The sequence below is a fragment of the Vipera ursinii genome (assembly GCF_947247035.1).
Source record: "Vipera ursinii genome assembly, chromosome: 2".
NCBI lineage: Eukaryota > Metazoa > Chordata > Lepidosauria > Squamata > Viperidae > Vipera > Vipera ursinii.
In genome coordinates this window covers 107,978,778-108,001,093 of record NC_139513.1, presented here as the reverse complement: position 1 = coordinate 108,001,093, position 22,316 = coordinate 107,978,778, and the positions used below count along the sequence as shown (strand labels likewise).

At 38.9% G+C, this 22,316-nt stretch overlaps 1 protein-coding gene across 4 annotated transcripts in view; it reads left to right on the top strand.

Moving 5' to 3' along the window:
* PRKACA (protein kinase cAMP-activated catalytic subunit alpha) overlaps positions 1-22,316 on the top strand; it is a 72,513-nt gene that overhangs the window by 30,675 nt on the left and 19,522 nt on the right. For all 4 annotated transcript variants that reach the window (XM_083351771.1, XM_083351769.1, XM_083351770.1 and 1 more), the window contains 2 exons: positions 17,661-17,722; positions 22,103-22,231. In XM_083351771.1, coding sequence (XP_083207897.1) covers positions 17,661-17,722; positions 22,103-22,231 — 191 coding nt within the window. The remainder of the gene's footprint in view (positions 1-17,660; positions 17,723-22,102; positions 22,232-22,316) is intronic.

Sequence of the window (22,316 nt, the reverse complement as noted above, 5' to 3'; positions counted from 1 at the left end):
GAAAGCTGAAGTAAGGTAAGCACGGTCACAGTTTCATTTAGCCACCACTTCGCTTAATACCCAAGTTGTTGGTCTCAATTGTAACTGCTAAACAAGGACTACCTGTCAGATGTACTGAAGCTAGGTAAAGCTTTTCTCATTTCCATAACTTAGCTGCATTTGCATTATACTTCCACCACATGATATGGTCTGAGTATTATTGTTTTACCAACTTGGACACTGAATGCTGTGATGATTTAAGCACTGAAGCTTGTAGTAAACTGACAGTTGTGTCTGTCAAGGTATATCTGTCATGCCTTGCTATCTTGTTGGCCTTTGTTGAAGAAGGTTTAATCAAGTTGCTGTACCTATTCCTTTGCATTCTCATATGGATTAGAAATTGGTCCTATAGTCTAAATCTATGCTATTCTTTTTCTTTTCCCAAAATGAGGTTTAAGGTTAGCTGTCTTTGATAGTGTCACTTTTATGGAGGATTCTTCTATTTTCATTTTTAATTTTCAGGGGCTTTTTATCCGACCAATGGCCAGTTATAATTCACTGGATATATAAAAACAAAAACCTTGGTGACAGTATTCAAAAATCAAAGAGACAAATAGGGAAAACAAAGACTTAAGGAGTTTTTACCCACCAGGTTTCTTGCTATTTTCATTTATAGGGAAAACAAGAACAACAACAGGATCAGCATCAGCATGAAGCTTTTTTCCCCTCTTTGTGCTTTAGTTATTGTTGCTCCGTTTCTAGGGAATACAAAGGGATATATACTACATTACTTGATTGCCTAACAATGCCAGCTACTCTTGGCTTGGTGAATCTGAAGGGAGCGTGGGAGGATCTATCACAACTTTTATGATAGGCCAGGGAATGAGCTGCCTGTGTCTGGCCAGAAAACTCTCCCCTTTGAATTGTCATCATGCAATTCCCTTTCCTACCACCTCTGCAGATACACTAATCGCGGTCATCCTTCTTTTATAACTAACTGGGCCCCCCACTTGCAGAAGGGTTGTTTTCGGAACTTGTGTGGCGGAGTGACATCGGGGAGATGATTGTACAGCGATCACAGTGGATCTGTCTAAAGCAGAGGTCTTCAAACTCGGCCCTTTTATGACTCATGGACTTCAACTCCCAGAATTTCTCAGCCAGGCATGCTGGCTGAGGAATTCTGGGAGTTGAAGTCCATGAGTCATAAAAGGGCCGAGTTTGAAGACCCCTGGTCTAAAGTTTAAAGTTATATCTCAGCTTTCCCAGCTGAAGACATAGAAATAATGAAGCGTGGTGTATCTTCGAGGAAGAACCTCCTGCGTTTAAGGAACCAGCTGGCCTTTGCAAAGTGGTTTTTACAGCCATGATGGCGGATTTCCCTCCCCCCCCCCCCGTTTTCTTACACGGAGGTCCATACTGGTGCAGTCAAAAGGTAGAAGAAGGAAGGCACAACAGGTCTCCTTTTCGGTGCTTAGCTCTAAGCTGACATGGTGCTCTGTTTGGCTTGCAGAACAATTACGTTGCAGGCAAGGGCCCTGTTTGCTTTTGCCTCCCAGAGCAAAGTCCTTCGTGAGCCATCAGGTCGGCCCTTCTGAATACCCACTGTGTCCTGTTAACTGTATGCTGGTGACTTGGAAAGCAGCAGGGTCACCTGATGGAACCCTGGGATTGAATCCTATCAGATGGATGGTAAGGAACAATGGGTTTCCAGGCGGATGAAAGTGCTTCGGCTTCGGCTTCTCCTCCCTGCCCTGCCTCCCCCTCCCCCGCCAGGTCCTCTTCTTGCAGAATATGCTGAAAAGCAATCATCACTAAAACAGCTTGTGTGCTTATAATCCTATTTATCATGCTGAATCTGGAACAGGAGATTTTGTTGGAAACAAAGAGATCTATACTCCTTGCCTGCAGCAGGTATGTTGTCAGACACAGCTGAGTTATTTAAATCTTCACCTCTCTACGACTTATCCTTGACCTTATCACCTTTCTTTCCTAAAGACGATAGTTGTCAATAATAATGCACTGAGTTTTGGCATTTAAAAGTAGTTCTTTTTTGTAATGAAATAGATTCTGATTTTTAAAGTTCTAATATTTGTCACTTATTTCATGGGCATAGAGTGTATTTCTCCTCCCCAGAGGTGGGCAAAATGTTACTTAGGATACCAGTGGAATGAGAAGGATTAAAAATCACTCCTGTCTCTGACTACTATTAATATTGTCTATCTTCTTAATTTGTATTTAGCACTGCATCTATTTTGCCCTTCAGTGATGAATATCTCCTGGTTTTTAGGAAAGCTTTTTTATGTTGCTAATAATATCTGCTTTTGTCTATCTGAAAATTACATCTTCTGGCTTTGGAACGTAATAACAGTTCTGTGAAGTAATCTATGTATATATTCAGCAATGAGGATACTTATCTAGATACTATCTCCTAACCCCTTGGGCCTGTGTTCAAAAATCTAATGACTAAGATCAGATTAATGTTAAACAATACAGTGCATTCCAGCCTCCTTTATGTAGACTTCCTGTACCAGTCTCATTAAAAAATAAAGCCCGTATCCCATGGTCATATGATCAAAAGTCTGACTCATATTTATGAAAGTTGCAGTGTCCTGGAATCATGTGATCACCTTTGGCAACTTTCTGACAAGCAAATTCAATGGGGAAGCCAGATTCACTTAACAACCATATTACTAACGTAACCATTGCGGTGATTCACTTAACAACTGTGGCAAGAAAGTTTGTAAAATGTGGCAAAATTCACTTAACTGTCTCACTTAGCAACAGAAATTTTGGGCTCAATTATGGTCATAAGTTGAGGACTACCTGTACACCCTTACCAATGGTATTAGCTATATATTTAGTCCAAACTATCTGTACAGTGGTCCCTATTTTTCTACTTGCATTTTTACGTGCTTTCGAACTGCTAGGTTGGCAGAAGCTGGGACGAGTAACAGGCGCTCACTCTGTTACGCGGCACTCGGGATTCAACCCACCAAACTGCCGACCTTCTGATCGACAAGCTCAGCGTCCTAACCCACTGAGCCACCGCGTCCCCACTGGCTTAGGAATTCTGGGAGTTGAAGTCCACGAGTCATAAAAGAGCCAAGGTTGCCTACCCCTGGTCTAGTCTCTTCTTAAAAATCTCCAGTGATGGAGTGCCTATGATTTCTGAAGGCAAGCTGTTCCACTGGTTAATTGTCCTCACTGTTAGGAAGTCTCTCCTTAATTCCAGGTTGCTTCTCTTTTTGGTCAGTTTCCAACCATTGTTTCTTGTACGCAACTTTTGTATGCAACTTTTTAAAAATATCCACAACTTCCAAGATGAAGTCTGCAAATAGAAATGGTTTTTAATGTAAGTTGATTGGAACTGCTAATACCGGTTTCAAATCATGAAATAAGGGAGTTATCTAGGCGATCTCAGAATTGGACACAGTTGAATGGAAGAAAAAAAAAATCCTAAGAATATTTGCTAAGACTTTTGCTTGCTTTGAGCTGGAGCTGTTTAGCTGTTTAAACACCCCTCTGAGATCAAACAATAGTTACACACCAAAGCCATTATTTGCCCCTCAAGAGACTTGTTATCCAAAATGTTGACTTTCTATAGGTGTTGTTTTGGAAACCTTGTTAGAGGAAGCGTTCCCCAGTGTTGAAGAATATCTCTATTTAACCCTCCAGGTGCCAACAGTAGTGACGTGATGTTAACGTCTTATTTCTGTTCCAGAGTAAAGCTAGATCAAGAGTAAGGCCACTTAATGCTGAATTACTTCGGTATTTTTGCAAAGCACTTGTTTTCCTTGGGGATTGTACAAATTGCATCTTTGCCAGGTGATGAGCATGGACTAGCGCAGGGGTAGGCAACCTCGGCTCTTTTATGACTCATGGACTTCAACTCCCAGAATTCCTGAGCCAGCATGGCTGGCTCAGGAATTCTGGGAGTTGAAGTCCATGAGTCATAAAAGAGCCGAGGTTGCCCACCCCTGGACTAGCCTATGGCATACTTCAGTGACAGAAAATAGAATTCATACAGGTATTTATTACGATCTTTCCTCCTGGGTTTTTATCTAAATAGTTTCTAGACTGGACTGAAGGGAAACAGATGGTCACAAGAAAAACCTGAAGAAATAAAATGGCCAGAAATTTAGACATAACCACGCAGTAAGGGCTTCCTTGGGAACGAATCCCACTTTTGAAGTCAAATGAGCAAAGTGTTTAATAAATGTAGTTGGATTTATAAATCGGAATTAAGTAAAGAACATTCCCGTCTCAAAAACAGGCAACACACCCCTATAAATAAAAACAGTACTTTCTTTTTCCAGATTCACTGTATTGTACTGTTGCACCTGTTCTGGTGCATTGCAAATGGTTCATGGCAAATAATTGGTACTCTAGTTTAATTCTGAGATGACAGGCGTTTGAACTAGAGCATGAACTTCAATACCAGAATAGTCAGGAGATGCTTCTCTATTACAAAATTATTTTTTCTAAAAAATGAGACTTTTATTAATAATGCAAGGTTCATTTTGTTTGCTGGTTGTTTTTTTGTTTTTTTTTAACCAAATACAGTATGCTATCTAGAACACTATGGCTTTTAAGCTGTACAGCAGCTTAAGTGTCAAGAGCATCAATTTCCAGACATTCACGTCCGAGTCATTTCACACTTGGACTACTGCAATGCGTTCTACATGGGGCTACCCTTCATGCATTTGGAAGCTTGGACTGGTGCAGACCACAGCATCGTGGGCTGTCTTTGGGGCCCCTAGTGGGAATAGCAGTTCCCACTTTGCCCCCTCCCCCCCACTGTATATTCTGCTCCCTTCCTCCCCATCTTTAGTAATAACTTGTATTTTATTGCAATTTTAATGTGATTTTTATACGTGTGCATGTGTGTTTGTGCGTATGCATGTGTACACACACACATATACTAATACACATGTATGTATATGTGTGTGTACACACACACACAAACACAGACACACACATTATATACACACACACACTATGTGTGTGTGTGTGTGTGTGTGTGTGTGTGTGTATCTTTGGTCATTCGGGTTTTTCCCCACGTAGAGTTGAAGGTGTAAGAGCAACGTTTCGACGGAATCCCATCCGTCATCCTCAGGCTGGTGGCTTCAGCTTCCTTCTTCTGGGAAAATTATATATATATATATATATATATATATATATATATATATATATATATATATATATATATATATATATATATATATATATATATATATATATATATATATATATATATATATATATATATATATATATATATATATGTTTCAAATGTTAACTATTTAGATTACCTTGCTAGGCCCCAAACATGGGGCAAATCTTTATTTCCTGTTTTCAGCCTATCTTGAAGGCTATCAAACAGGCAGTAGTCACACCGGACAATTCATATATTTGTGTTAGTAATTTACACAAATTTATATATTTTATTTTATATTATATTTTATATTTTATTTTTATATTTTATTTTAATATTGTAAGCTGCCTGGAGTCGCCTTACAGCAAGATGGACAGCAGATTTCATAAATGAATAAAGGTACGATAGGCTGCTCCTCTCTCCTCAAAGAAGTTTTTCCAAACTGAGGTGCAGGAAAATGAAATAAGTCTGTGAATTAGGCTTTTGATTGAACAGGTTCATGCAAATCACATTCAAATTACATGTGAATTATTGGGGACTTACCAGCTTCAGCAGCTTTCTTGGAGTAGCCCTGCATGCTGAAGAAGATTCTCTCTTGATGAAAAGCTTCTGCTTTGTTTTTTTGCCGAAGGAAAGGGAAGAAGGGATGAAATTAGATCTCTAATTATGACAGTTTCTGTGCAGAGAGAGATTATATATACCCATGGGGAATACCATGAGTTCAGAGGATTGCATGGTCATCAATGTGGTAAAGGTGATTATCTGCTTTATTGCTTGTAATTTTTATTTAGATTGCATTGTCTATAAGTATATGGACTAGTTATTGTGTTTAGATACATGAAGTAGATACCGGGGGATTTGAAGGATTATTATTGCTATCCCTGGGGCTTATTTGGGGGTAAGTCACTATATTAGGTTCTGGTGAGATTAAACAGGGTCAGTTTAGTCTATATGGTGGGTTTGTTGAATCTCGCCAAACCAACAGAAATAGGTTTCCTTTATTTGTGGAGTGCCACCAACTTCACTGGAGCCAGGGAACATTGTGTTATGGAAAGTCTTCTTTGCAACTATGTTGAAATGAGACACATGTTATATGTTTCTGCTCTTTTCCTTGTTGAATCTCTTCCTGAAACATTTGTCATGCTGGTATTTCTTTGTAACGCTTGCAATTCTGGCAATGGTTGAAAATGTGTGGTACGTGTTAGAACTGAAATGGCTGGCAGATCCTGTTCAGGGCCCATCCCTGGATAGTGATAACAACAGTTAGCTGAAAAAACACAAGAGCCCTCTGGTGGTGAAATAAATTTTATTTCCATGGGCTTATTATCTCTGTCTCTATTAGGACCCTAAAAGCATTACTCTGCCTCTAAGAGCACCAGTGCACTTGCACCTCATTTGCATATTGGACTCTATAGTTAAGAATATATTGGTATTGTTCTATAATTAGTTTTTAAAAGTAATTATAAAATATATTTAGTTTTAATGATATTTATTTATTAAGCATATAAAAGCTATTGAGTTACCCTTTGTTGTTGTTTTTTTTACTATCCAGAAGCTTCTATATTTCAGATAAATTGGAAATCCATTAACTGGATTTTGCACATTCAGTATGGGATAAACTGTTATTAACTTTCTCCAAAATTCAAATCATTGTTTTCTCCTCCCTTGGGGAAGAAAGGAGTCATACCTACAATCAGTAAACTATGTGAAACTAACACATGAAAGGTAAAGGTAAAGGTTCCCCCGCACACGAGTGCTAGTCGTTTCCGACTCTAGGGGCCGGTGCTCATCTCCATTTCAAAGCCGAAGAGCCAGCGCTTGTCCGAGGACATCTCCGTGGTCATGTGGCCGGCATGACTAGACGCCAAAGGTGCACGGAACGCTGTTACCTTCCCACCGTAGTGGTCCCTATTTTTCTACTTGCATTTTTACGTGCTTTCGAACTGCTAGGTTGGCAGAAGCTGGGACGAGTAACAGGCGCTCACTCTGTTACGCGGCACTCAGGATTCGACCCGCCAAACTGCCGACCTTCTGATCGACAAGCTCAGCGTCCTAACCCACTGAGCCACCGCATCCCTTGAACTAACACATACACACATATAAAGTAATGGGATTGCTGGCAATGATTAAACAATCCTTGTAGGAATCCAAAGTCTTCCATTCCAAGTTGGAAACAGTCCCAATCACCCTGTTTTTAATAAGAGTGGGGGATTATTTGGGGTAGGTTGGAAAGCAAGATATGTGAGTCTCAATCTTTCTGATAAAGATGGACTGCAGCAGTGTTATCTGTTACAGCTAGAAATACAATGCAAAATTTGTTTTATGAGAATTTATGTGATTCTTATATGTATCACCTCTGGCCTTCCTGCAGATGGACCGCTCTAGATTTATGGAGATATTGACCTGTAAGTTAAGAATTTTAGAAATTTTAGTCAAGTAGCAACTTGTAAGGAATGTGGGCTCTCTATTGAAACAATATCTAAACAGATAAGTTACATATGTTCATCAATGACAACTGTGTTCTCTAGGATATCTCTCTCTGTGTGTGTGTCTGTGTGTGTGTGTGTGTGTAAATTTAAGTCCAATATGGTCAAGATTGGGACTGGTTGCTGCAGCCAAAGAACTTATCACAATCGTGCCAATGTCCATTGCTGAGCACACAAAATCTGATGACATAACTTGGAGAGGGACAGACTTATGAACTTTGAATCCAGGTCATAAGTACCTTTTGGGAGTCCATCATAACTTTGAACAGTCACTAAGCAACCGGTCATAAGTTGAGGATAGCCTGTATGAAAGTTTCTTCAAAGCAGTCTTCAAGCTGGATAATTCACACAGGCTGCTTAGTGGTAAGTGAGATCAAAGTGAGCAAATGCATATTATTCCCTGATAGGACAAAAACAACAACACCTTACTCTATACACATACTTGTGGGATCTAAATTACAGAGAGGTAGTACCTGGGGGTCAGCTGATTGTGCTGCTGGATTTATAGCTGGCTGACCGGCTGTACTCAGTGTGTGGTCCTCAATGGAACCGCATCTACATGGAGGGAAGTGTGTAGTGGGGTGCCCCAGGGCTCTGTTCTGGGCCCAGTGCTCTTCTTCATCAACGATTTGGATGAGGGGATAGATGGGGAACTCATCAAATTTGCAGACGACACCAAGCTGGCAGGAATAGCCAACACTCTAGAAGATAGGCTTAAGATACAGGAGGATCTGGACAGACTTGAACACTGGGCGCTATCTAGCAAAATGAAATTCAATGGTGAAAAAAGTAAGGTTCTACATATAGGCAAGAAAAACCAAATCTACAGGTATAGTACAGATGGTATCTTGCTCAATAGTGAGAGGGATCTCGGAGTCCTAGTGGACAATCACTTCAATATGAGCCAGCAGTGTGCTGCAGCTGCCAAAAAAGCCAAAACAGTGCTAGGCTGCATTAACAGAGAGATAGAATCAAGATCACGTGAAGTATTAATACCACTTTACAATGCCTTGGTAAGGCCACACTTGGAATACTGTATCCAGTTTTGGTCATCACGATGTAAAAAAGATGTTGAGACTCTAGAAAGAGTAGACAGAAGAGCAACAAAGATGATTAGGGGTCTGGAAGCTAAAACATATAATAATATAGGGAACGGTTGTTGGAATTGGGTATGTGTAGTTTAACGAAGAGAAGGACGAGGGGTGACATGATAGCAGTGTTCCAATATCTCAGGGGTTGCCACAAAGAAGAAGGAGTCAAGCTATTCTCCAAAGCACCCGAAGGCAGGACAAGAAGCAACGGATGGAAACTAGTCAAGGAGAGAAGCAACCTAGAACTAAGGAAAAACTTCCTGACAGAACAATTAACCAGTGGAACAACCTGCCTCCAGAAGTGGTGAATGCTCCAACACTGGAAGTTTTTAAGAAGAGACTGGACAGCCATTTGCCTGAAATGTTATAGGGTTTCCTGCCTGAACGGGGTTGGACTAGATGACCCCCAAGGTCCCTTCCAACTTTACTACTATTATGATTATGATAAAACAGATATGACTGATTATGAAAGGAATTGCAAATGAAACTTAACATTATACCTTGGTAGTCTTACTCTCAGAATACCATGCAATTTCAAGCCTAATTTCAGAATATACATTGTAGAAGAATGTATAGGAAAAAATAAAGAAATGCATAGATACTGGAAAATATAGAATATATACCCATGCATTTTGGTAGGAACCTCCTTTAAAGAAAGTGTTAAAGACCATTTACCAATGCTGTGAAGAGAGAGAGAGAGTATGTTTCAAAACATTATCATTTGAGGCTGAACAATAACATGACAGCAAATAAATTCAGGGCAGTTTTTAGTTAATTACTGTTTTATGCAATGGATAGTAAACTCAAGGGATTCACTGCAGGAAATTTGGCTAGCTGTTTCCGAAAGGCTTTAAAACAGTATCATGTATTGCAGGTAAATCTATTAATAGCTATAAATCATACAGATTATAAACGAATTATATCTCTGCTTGCCAGAGGCTGTGACAAACAGTGTGGAATAGTAACTGAGTCTATTTTCTTTGGTTTGCCATTGTTGGAAAAACAATATTGGACTAGATCAGAGTATACAGCCCGAGGTCCTACTGTAGGGCCTTGCCCATTATTATCTGAAGCTCCCAGCACTTTATTTGACAATCAAGCTGTGGCTCTTGGAGCAAATACATAACACCTTTGTATTTAATACTGCAGAGGCAATCCTTAACATATTTATGTCTGAATAAGGGTGCATCGTAGTCACATAGAATGATACTGTACATTGCACATTTGACTGCAATGCATATTTCATCTGGGAGAAGACTCCCATTTCCCCAGGTATAGTATAATAAGAGTAAAAATAAGTGTTTGCTTATGAATATGTTTATCCTGCCCAGAGTCAAGGCAGCATATGCGAGATGGACAGATTTTTGTCATCCAAGACTCACAATTTAGGATAAGGCTGTAGCTTTAACAAATGTCCTTCTCCCTTAGCCTGAGAATATGGTTGAGCATAGGTGTAAATACTCTTGGTCCAAGTTCTCCTGTGTCTGCTACACCACAATGACTGTGATAACGTAGATGAAGGCTAGGGGAACATTGCATAAAATATGGATTGTGTAGGAAGCTCTCTGTTATTAAATAGTCTTTTGGACCATAGGAAATAAATCTTGACATGGTTTATACATTATGCTTACCCAGTTTAGTTAAATAATAACTGCATTCACAATGTGTGAAGCTTCCTTATTATTTTTTAAACAAGTTTTATTTTCCAATTGTACATCAAGATGTCAAGATATTTAGAAAGCAACGTGGTGATTGGGTAATTAATAGTCCAATAACAAAATCATTTGTACATATCTCAGGTTAGATCACCAAAGGTTCCCTCTCTGTTTCCCATAATTACTATATCACAATCAGGTTAATACATTTCTAGTTATAACACAATCAGTTAAGATATTTATCAATATATTTTACTTATAATTATCATGTCCTATTTTTTAAATTTCTACTAATTTTCAATTACAGTGCTCCAGTTTAGTCTTTAAGGTCCATAGCATTTAATTTTTGGGTAACCCAAATTTCCCATTTCATTACATAATAGTTGTCATATCTAACATACACATAATGCTTAATTAAATATATTCTTATTTATTTCAGAAATATATTTCACAAAATATATTCAATTTGTCGTCCTAGTACCTCATCACTTACTAATAAAGTATCCTTTATTGTCTCAATCCAACTTCCATATTATAATCCACTGCATTTGGATTACTGCAATTCTCTTTACATGGGGCTGCCCTTGAAGAGCACCCAGAGTGGTGCAGAATGCGGCCGCGTGGGTGGTTATGGGAGTATCTTGGTACTCCCATGTTACACCAGTCCTGCGTGAGCTGCATTGGCTTCCGGTTGCCCTCTGGGTACAATTCAAGGTGCTGGTTATAACCTTTAAAGCCCTACATGGCTTAGGCCCAGGGTACTTGCAAGACCATTTGCTGCCATTGTCAACCTCCCATCGCCCGATTCAGTCCCACATAGTCGGCCTCCTCAGAGTGCTGTCGGCCAGGCAATGCCGGCTGGCAACCCCCAGGGGGAGAGCCTTCTCTGTGGGCGCGCCGACCCTCTGGAATGAATTGCCCCCAGAGCTGCGGATGACCCCTGACCTTTGGTCCTTCCGCCGTGACCTGAAGACGTGGTTCCAACAAGGGGCCTGGACTGACTACAGTTTTAATTAGCTTTTTACTGGTTTTTAAATTGTCATATAATTATTGTATTTATTGTTTAATTCTTTTTTAAAATTTTCTATTTTATGTTTTTAATTTTTATGCCGCCCTGAGTCCTTAGGGAGAAGGAAGGCATATAAATTTAATAAATAAATAAATAAATTCAAAACTATATTCTAATAGCTAATTTTCATTTCCCTTGTAAATCTAAATCCTAAATATTAAATCAAATAATATCTTTTAAAGTCTCTCCTTAGCCCATTAAGTAAAATTTTAGGCTCTTCCATTATAGATAAAAAACACCCCATTTTTAAAGTCTAACTCTGGCTTTCTTTTTGTGCCAAGCAGGCTTCCATACCAGTGCTCTTAAAGAATCCTCAAATGGATCTCCCTTCATTCCTACAGATCTTATTTGAATCAAGGAAGACCATCCAGTTGTCAGTTTTTCATAGGAGCTGGCCCCTTTGTAATCATTGAGTTGTTGCTCTAATAGTTCATATCTCTGTATTTGGATTGGTGTATTTGTCATCAGTTTGGTCTGGTCTTCTTCTTCTGTCTAAGTTTTCAGTATGCTGTATTTGTGAATCTTTAGGCCCCTCCATCTTAGTGTTGTTTTCTTCAACTTGTGTTGTTTTTTGAGTTGTTGATTCTATAGTTGAAATCAAGGTTTGGCTAACGAAGTTCTCAGTAGATTGTACTTGTTCTTTAAAGTCCTCTGTCTTGATATTAATTTCTTCTTCTTTCTTGATTTTTGGATTGTAAGTTCATCAGTTGAAATCAGGGCTTCATTCATCTTTTCTTTGTCAGTCCAAAACAGCAGCTTCGGATCAAACGGAGGAGCTGCCGCCCCTCTGCAATCCATCGGAGGGCCTCCTCACGGTCATCGGCCCTCCAAGACGACTTTCGACCCTTTTCAGGGTCTCCCAACAGGAAAGCTGGGCGGCAGAGAGAAGAGCTCTCCCCGCATGTACACCAGCGCCGCGAGCGCAAACTGGAAGCCAAGCTTCCTTATTATTAACCTTATATGTGATTGTGGGGTTGTTGCTTTGTTTTTCTTTGTGTTGTGGGTGAGGAGTAGACTTGGCAAGTTCTGTAAAACCAGCCTCTCTGGGTGGTCAGTGATTCATTGAAATGGGCAAACCAAGAAAAGGGATTTTTCAGGAACCAGCTGAAGGGTTATGTGATCACAATCGGTGTCTTAAGGTAAGAGTCTTTTCCAAAATATAAGAAAAAATAAATTGCAAATGAGTGGCAGCAGGTCAGTTGCTCACATCGGATTTCTGGGACGACTTTATTTTGTCCTGGTTGGCCATCTGAATTTTAAGAATTCAGACTCATATATAAGGGAGGAAAAGGATAAATCTGACTCTTAAGCATTAAATCTTTATTAATGTATTTTTACTATGAAGACGCATATTTTTATACAATGATGTTTATGAACTTTTAATTTTCTCTAACCTAGAAGCTGTAGCATGAACAAAGTAGCATGAACTTTGTCATGGACTGAACTCAAATGTGAGGAGTTTTGTCTTTCATCCCAACTTTCCCACTCTGTCCAACTGATCTGTTTAAAGAATACAGTAGCTGCTAAGGATACCCATTTATAATTTATATACTGCTGAATCTTATGATTCACATTGGTTCAATTCTTCCCCTGCTAAAGGTAACAAGAGAATAAATGTGAGGATTTAATTGGGAGTTATTTCATGTTGTTCCAGCATGTTTGCCTGCCTAAGGGTAGGGGTCAAATTGGACCCAGTGTTGAGCCTGGTCTTAAGGCTTGTGATATTTTGCCATAAACCGAGGTCCTTCTGGTTATAAAAGTAGTGAATGCTCTAAAGTAGAGAAGGGAACTGCTAATCTAGATGGTCATATGGAGCCTAAGCCTAATACAGAGATAGCACGCAGAAGAGAACAAGTTGCCTGATTTTTCTCTGTAATACAAGAAATTGCTGTGGGGGCTGAGAAAAGAGCTGAGGGATCTGTTCAGAAAAGTGTATGCTACTGTCTCTCTGTAATGAAAAAAGATAAAGTAGGTCAGACATGCTGAACTGCCGCTGCATGTCTGCATATCTCGGGAAACCTCTCTTGCATTGTGAAGACACTGGGAGGATGGCTATGGAAACATTGTGGATTGTGCTCAGCAGCATTGTTCTTAAGGCAGCAGGTAGCTTAGTGCAATTCTTTCAAAAACGTGTGTTTTAGAATTTATTTATTTATTTTGCCTTCTGGGTTTCATATTGAAAGAAAGTGCAGTTCCTGTGATATGGGGAAAGAATGAAAAGCCCTTTTTTCTAGCAATAATAATGGCAGCACAAACCTCTTTCAGTAAGTAAAGAGAAAATGTATGTGTGTGAAAAAGAGCTGAGAGTCAGGGTTCTGGGAATGTACTTCCAGCCCAGGTTTCTATAGCCAGTAGAGAACTGAGAAGGGCTTTATTTTACTGCACCTGTCCATTTTATACTAAACCATAATATGTTTGTCCCTAAGAGAGGGCCCCTGAGGATACAACTTCTAAGTGTGTGTGCGTGCATGTGTGTGTGTGTGTGTGTGTGTATGTATGTACGTATATATATATATGTATGTACGTATGTATGTGTGTGTGTATACATACACACGCAGTTCGAAAGCATGTAAAAATGCAAGTAGAAAAATAGGGACCACTCTGGTGGGAAGGTAACAGTGTTCCGTGCGCCTTTGGCATCTAGTCATGCCGGCCACATGACCACGGAGACGTCCTCGGACAAGCGCTGGCTTCTTCGGCTTTGAAATGGAGATGAGCACTGGCCCCTAGAGTCGGAAACGACTAGCACGCATGTGTGGGGGAACCTTTACCTTTACTTTATTTATATATGTATGTATATATATATATATATATATATATATATATATATATATATATATATATATATATATATATGGGATTCCGTCGAAACGTTGCGCCTACACCTTTAGTTCTACGCGGGGAAAAACCCGAATGACCAAAGATCCACATACAAACACCCGCGAAAACCTCAGAAAACATTATTTTACACAAATAATGAGTTGTCACAGTTGTGACTACAGCTTGTTGATGGCCTTGGGTTAGGCTGATACAGGCAATAAGATTTGGCCCGTATTTGGGCCTTGCAAGTTATTCTAAAAATACTTAACATTATATATATATATATATATATATATATATATATATATATATATATATATATATATATATATATATATATATATATATATATATATATATATATATATATATATATATATATATATATATATATATATATATATATATATATATATATATATATATATATATATATATGAAAAAAGCCTTCTTTATTGCCGAGCTTTCATCAACTAGTTGTTGACATCATCAGAGCAAGGGCTGAATGATAACGGAGCCAGTACATACACTTATATGATAGTTATAACGGTCAAGCTGTGGAATGTTCATGACACGCTCACTCGTATATAACCACAGTGGTTCCGGCTGCGAAGTTTGGAGACTTTCCTAATACAGCAGCGAGAGCATAAATAGACACCCTTTACTATTCAAGCAGTACTACTTAGTTTTGTCTTTTAAATTTGTCTTCCATTTCCTAATTGTAACATTGGCAAGATGCCATCGCTCAGATGGAGACTTTGGCATGAGGAGTTAGTTGCCTGATTACTTAAGCTGTACAGACTCAGCCTGGAGCTACATCCTTTGCTTTCTAAAGCCCATTCTTCTTATATTGGCAGATCTCCATAAACTTTGAGCTATTTCATGGCAGGACCCAAAATTTTATAATCAAGAACAATATAAAGCTTACATAATGGACAGAATGAGGATATGATTATTTGTCTTATAACCATCCCAAATTGTTTAAGTGGTAGTTTTAAATAATTTAAGTAATTAAGTTTTCGGCTCTATTCCTGTTCCAGATTTGCCCATGAAGGTAACAACATTAATTATCTTTATTTTACTGTTGTATAATTACAGCAGAGAAAAGGGCTTAGGTTTTTGGATTATTACCATTAAGAAAGAAAAAACTCTCCCATCATTCCCTCAAATGGCTTTTGGAAAGCCTGTCTGGCTCCGGAATTCCCACTACCGTAAACATTGCCTTAGAAACATAAGCACATAACCAGTGGCTTGCAGGATGAGATCCCTGGCTCAACTAGTCCAGCTCTCTGTTCTCACAGTGGCCAATCAGCTGCACAAGGAAGCCCACAAGTCTTCTAGCAGATGGTCTTCAGAAGCAGGCCCACTGCTATCAAGGCTAATAGACATTGATTCCCATGACTTCTGTGTATTGGTCCAACCCATTTTTGCAGCCAGTCAAGCTTGTAGCAGATTCCAAAGTTTAATTACGTGCAGTATAAAAAAAAAATCTTCCTTTTGTCTGTCGTCATTCTTCCAGGATTCAGTTTTATTGGGAGATCATCTTGAGTATGCTTTCTCAAAATTAATCTTTGACACTCAGTCCTAATTGTGTGGTCTTGTAATTTGATAGAAAGATTTTTTTTTCAATTGAAGCATTGCTGGGATAATAAATACTTGCAGATCTCAGGAGGGATCTTATTCCAAAGACAGACGATGTAACAGAGTAGCAGCCGGGCAAAAACCTTGGGGGATAGGCAGTCTCTCGAATAATTGGCCCTACAGTGTGTAGGGCTTTGTGGATAATAACCAGCACCTTGAATCGGACCTGGAAGTACACAGGTGACAAAGTAGAGCTTTTATCTGTTCATCCCCAAACATGCCCACCACTGCCTGTTCCTTTACATCTGGATTAGTTGAAGCTTCCGAATGGTCTTCAAGAAGAGCCCCATGAAAAAATATGTGATACTGAAGCTATGAGGTTACCAGGGCATCATCCTTCTGCCCGAAGGACCTCCCGATCTAGGAAGAGGTGCATCTGGCACACCAGATGGAGAAGTGCGGAGGCCTTTTTTTTTGGCTACAACTGCCACCTGCTCTTTGAACAGGGGTTGTTGAGTTCAGGGTGATCCCCAAACAACACACCTTAAGTGGGGAAGTGCTACTACTCGGAGGAAGTGTACACTCCTTGGTACCAAAGAACATATGTGAGACGAGTTACCTTTTTTCCTATGTCCTATGCTTAACCCTGAAATGTTGCAAGTAATCTGGTTTGTGGTATGTGGCTACCAGAGAGAAAGAAAGAGAATGCATATTTTCACACACACATATTATGATACGATGTCTAATTATTGCTTTAAACATATAAACATTACTGTAGTTGCCGTTTCCCGTGAATTTGTGGTAACTGCAGGATGCTTAAAAGGAGCATCTTAGTTGCAAGTACTTCCCTTTTTATCAATAGTTTGGGGGTGACTTATAACCAGTTTTCACACTTGTGAACATTGCAGCATCCCTGTGGTCATATGATAAAAATTCAGATGCTTGGCAACTGGCTTTTCTTTGTAACAGTTGCAGTGTCCCTGGGTCATGTGATCGCCTTTTGCAACCTTCCGACAAGCAAAGTTAATGGGGAAACCAGATGACTAACTTACCAACTGAGGTGATTAACTTAACAACTGTAGCAAGAAAGGTTGTAAAATGGGGCAAAACTCACATTTATCAAATGTCTTGCTTAGCAACAAAAAAAAATTGGTCTCAATTGTCATAAGTTGTGGACTACCTGTACTTTGGTTTAGTTATCATCTTGGTGGCATCTCTGAAGAAATTTCTAATAAATAAATGTTGATACCTCCCCAATATTGGGACTTACATTGGAGCTGCAAAAAATCAGTGTCGAAGAGTTAATGTTTTCTGCCATCTAATGGCCATCCATATTTTTGTAACACACAGAATTCAACCCACTAAGTATTATGCTCTGAGAGGCCTGTAGATGAGCAATTGTAATCCAGAACAGAGCTGATTGCAGTAGCTCTTTTAATTCTTTGGATTGGGTTTGGGGCTCTTAAGAGTAGTATGGATTTAGTAGGTAAGTCTTTATCATGTGTTCAGCCATTGATCAATCGTTGGTCATTTCTGATCCAGAGTATAATAGCCGAATCCTGGAGAGACATGTATGCTATTTTCTACAGTCCTGGAGACAATGACTCCTTACAAGTCAGACTTGTTAAAAGAGGCTCCTGGTCTATTGAATGAATCTAGTATTCATCAATGTGCCACTCAAAGGGGAGAGAGAGAGAGCGCCTTGTTTAAGAGGGACTCTTGCTTCCCATTGAAGCCTCCTCAATTTATATTATTCAACAATTAAGGTCTTCAAGCATTTTTCTTCCTTTTCAGCATTGTTTCTTTCCCTCTGCTCTCTTACAGTGAAGGAGTTTCTTGCAAAAGCCAAAGAAGAATTCCTTAAGAAATGGGAGAATCCATCACAGGTATGGTGGTACTCTTGTATTCCTCACAGTCAACTTTTCATATTTTTTTTCTGTAGGAGTAATGAAATGAAAATTGTTCTTCAGCCCAATTTTAAAATGACAATGGGTGTGTAAAGGGAAGCAAAAATTATTACGTTTCCATTGGACTGAAATTGCCTTTCAACAAGTTTGTCAAGAATTCTAACGATGTCTTATAAAATGCTGCACACCTAAAAAAAAAATCAGTGCCACAGTGTAGATGTACAGTTTGATGGTGCTCATCTCCTTTTGGATTTTTTGAATCTTTGCATTCTCTTTATGACAGCTTCACGTGGGTCCAACTGTTACACAAAGGAAACAAAACCCACCAGTTTGGAAATCGTTTCATTTATTTCATAACAGAATCGTCCAACATGTCGTATTGTCAGTATGAAAAAAATAATCACCCCACCCCCATCAGTCAGTTCAGTTGAAAGGATATCAGTATGCTTCCAGGTGCATTTCGAGTTGCTGGTAGTTGCCTTTAAACCTTTTCTGGCTTGGGCCCAGGTTACCTACCAGAGCATCTCTCTCCATTGGGATGCCTATGCATCCTGTTAGATCTAGCAAGAGAGGCATTTTCTGGGTCCCATCCATGAGAAAAAAGGCATCTGTTGGGACCCAGAAAGAAGTGCTTTTTCTGCTTTGGTACTCATCCCTTCGGAACATCATCCACTCGGAAATGATCCTGCTGGCCTTTCACAAGGCCCTGAGAACATCGTTTTGTTATTAAGCTTTGGGCCTTGATAAATATGGGTAAGCCTTTTCTGTGGCTATGTTTCAGTGTTTATGTGTGAGCCTGTTTTGTGGTTAGACTGAGAGTTCTTGGCTGCTGTTTGATGCTATTTCTGTTATTATTTGTTCTGGTTGGGTTTTTTTATTTTCATTCTGCTTTCATTCTTAGCTGTCCAGAGTTGTGTATATGGGATGGGTGGCCATATAAATTTCATAAATAAATAAACCCCTAGGTGGGAGGGAGTACTACATTAAATAATCGAGGCTATTTGGGAGCAGCTCCGCCCAATATAAACCTGACAAACTTTGGCTCCCATTACCCTGTGAAGTTCTCGCTAGACAGATTTTAGAGATGCCTCATAATACGCTCACATTTTCAAAATTCTCTGCACAATGTAATTGTTTATTTACCCAACTAGTTTGGAAAAAGTTACAAAATCATTTTCAAACGCTGAAGTTTCACCAATTCACAGAAGGAAACATAGTTCTTGAAAACTAGATTTGAGATAACCAAGAGTGCCTATCCTGTTAAAAATGACTCTGTGAGTGCAAAATAAAATCAGTAAGAAGTCACAAAGAACCCTAGAAGAACATTAATTTGGATTTGGAGGCTTCTCTCACTTGCCTAAAATTAGAGTTCGTGGTTCCACCATCAGAAAAGCACTAAGTACAAATAAGAATGTAACATGCAGAAGCCATTGATCACTAAGAAGAACATCAGTATTTGCTTTAGTTTTGCCAAAGAAAGCATTTGGATAACTGTCCCCACTTAATGGAGGCATGTTCTATGAACAAATGAGTCAAAAGTGAGACTTTTCAGGCAATTTCAATGTTAGTATAGTGGTTACTATTCATTGCATTCATGATTATCTCATGAATCTGATGCCAACTGTCAGACGTAGAGTGGCAGAGTACTTTGCAATATATTTTTTTTGTCCCAGAACTAGGACAACTGACCACCATGAAAAGGAAGCAGGAATTCTGTTTATATTAGAAAATTCCACATGAGAACATCATGCCCTCTGTCTGAAAACTGAAATACAAATGGATCAGGAAGACAGTAATCCTAAACTCGCAAGCAAGAATGCAAGATAATGGAATAAAGAAGAACAAATTCAATTTTAAAATGGTCAAATAAAAGTCCATACCTAAACCCCCATCAAACTATTGTGGCAACACTTAAACATTTTATGCTAGAAAATCCTTTAATGTAGTTGAGTAGAAGGAATTTGCCATGAAGAAATAGACCCAGGAATGGGATAACATTAAATGGCTGGGGAATTCTGGGAGTTGAAGTCCACAGGTCTTAAAGTTGACAAGGTTGGGGACGGCTGCATTAAATGACCAATTGCAAGAAACATTTGACTGCAATTACAGAAATTAAAGATAGTGTAATGCACTGAATGTAGGACATTATTTTTTCATACTGGCAGTTAGCATGTTTCCAGAAAATCTGAAAGGTGGCAAATAGTTTTTTAACAAAAGTATAATGCTAGATGTATGAAAACATTTTTTTTAACTGTGACCAGTGTTTTCTTTTTTTTTCTTTTTTTAAATATATATCCAATTTTATTTTCCCATTTCTTCCACAAGTCAACAAATATATTGCCATACATAGATACATACACGTAAGTTTGGGTGCTGCTCGTCCATTTCCCCTTTCACTGTATCCACCCTCCTTCTCTCTTTTCCCTCTTCTCTACTTTCTTTCTCCTTTCTTTCCTACTTCCCTCTTCTTCCTCTCCTCTCCTCTTTCTCTCACCACTCCCCTCCCGTTTCTCCCCACTTCTCCTCCTTTTGCCCTCCAACCTTCCTACTTCCTTCCCCCTCCTCTATTCTCTTCCCTCTCTCCTCTCCTTTCTTCCCTCCCATTCCTCTTCCGATACAATTCAGGGGTAATGTCCGAGCAGCTCCTCTCCTTAGATTTCCAATGTCTATATTAGGTATGATAATATCCTTATCTCCTCATTTTTCTTCCATCTAAATTAGTGTTAGGCGTCTTTTAAGCATATTCTCTTTTTCACCCACTCTAAAATTTCCCCAAATTTCATAATACTCCGACTCTGTCTTATCTTTAATTATCCTTGTTAATCTATTCATTTCCGCACATTCCATTATTTTCCTGATCACCTCTTCTTCTGGAGGAGCTTTCAGTGCCTTCCAGTTTTGTGCAAACGCAATCCTAGCTGCAGTGGTTATATGAATAATCAAACATGTGTTCTCTTTGCTATATTTCTCTGGTAAAATACCCAACAGGAATATTTCTGGTCTTAATTCTATACGTTGTTGTATCATCTTTTCTATCCATGATTTGATTATGTTCCAATAGGTTTTAGCTTCTGCAGACGTCCACCACATATGATAGAAAGAGCCTGGTATTTGATGGCATTTCCAACATTTCATAGATCTGTCCTTAAACATTTTAGCTAGTCTTTCTGAAGACATATGCCATCTGTAGAACATCTTTTACATATTTTCTTTATACACTGTCGCCATTGTCAGTTTATAGTTTCTTTCCCACAATTGCTGCCATCTATCTAGTGTTGTTTTCAAAGACCTTGTCTTTGTAAGAGCTTGTCAGAAACCTCTCCTCAGTTAGTAGTACTTTCACCAGATGCAAACATTTTGATGTCTTGATGTTAATATGAAAACTAAATTGCTCTATCCAGGGAAATAGAGATTCTGAGGTTAAAAGTTTAGGTTTTCAGTTGATTTCAGATTTGCTATTTTTATGGAAATGAATTGAAAAACTTTATTTCAGTAATTACCCAACACAGGAAATGAATACTGATTATACCTGAAGTGTGAAAAAGTAGACTGAAAACGTAAAATTCAAAAGCAGGAAAAGCAGCTTTGAATCTGTGTTAAATGTTCAGTCTCATTATAGTATACTTACATATTTAGGGTTCCTGATCTTGTGATTTAAAGTTTGTTTAGTGTTTTATATGTAAATAATCTTGAAATCTATATATCTTTTTTTCTCTTTGAAGGACATTATTTTCCATAAATATAGTTTGTGGGCGCTAACTGTCACTAAGAATCAGCAGTATTTATCAGGATGGTTGTATGTACCAGGAGTGGACAAATGACACAAATTGTTCAAAAATGTTCAGTTGTCAGCAAACCATGTTCTAAATAGCAAAATGTAGTTCTCAACCTCAAGAGTCTAAAAGAGGCAGTATTTTTTTTCTCAGTTTCACTATCTGCTTTATGCCTGATTGCCTAACTAGTGCATTGGGGATTTGTTACACAGTTACACTACAAACTTCAGGTGTTGGTAGTCTACTCTTGGTGGATTAAGTTTGCTTCTGGCTACTAGTCTACAGGAAAGTTGTTATTTCTTTCACTGAAAGGATTTGCATCATGTGCCCTCTAGTGGTGGAATCCCAACTCTTCCAAATCCTACATAAGATATTGGTAATGGATGAAAGTAATAGTTGAACTCTTGGCTCTAACACAGAAGTGGGGAACCTTTGAAATCACCTATAATATAGCAAAGGAAGAGGGCTATCAATCAGATGAAACCTAATCATTCCGCATCTCAAACCTTTGTCTCCCCAAATGTAATAGTTGTAGCCCGTTATATGAAGCCATTTCCCCCCTCCCCCTTTCCTTCTCCTTTTGCAGAACACATCCAATTTGGATCATTTCGATCGGCTCAAGACCCTGGGTACCGGCTCTTTCGGGCGCGTGATGCTTGTGAAGCACAAGGAGTCTGGAAATTATTTTGCCATGAAAATCCTTGATAAGCAGAAAGTGAGTCTGGGCACGCTGATGATCTTTGCTTTGCAAAGCAGGATTGAAGAGGAAGTTGTGCCTGACTTGATCTTGTTTCTGTATT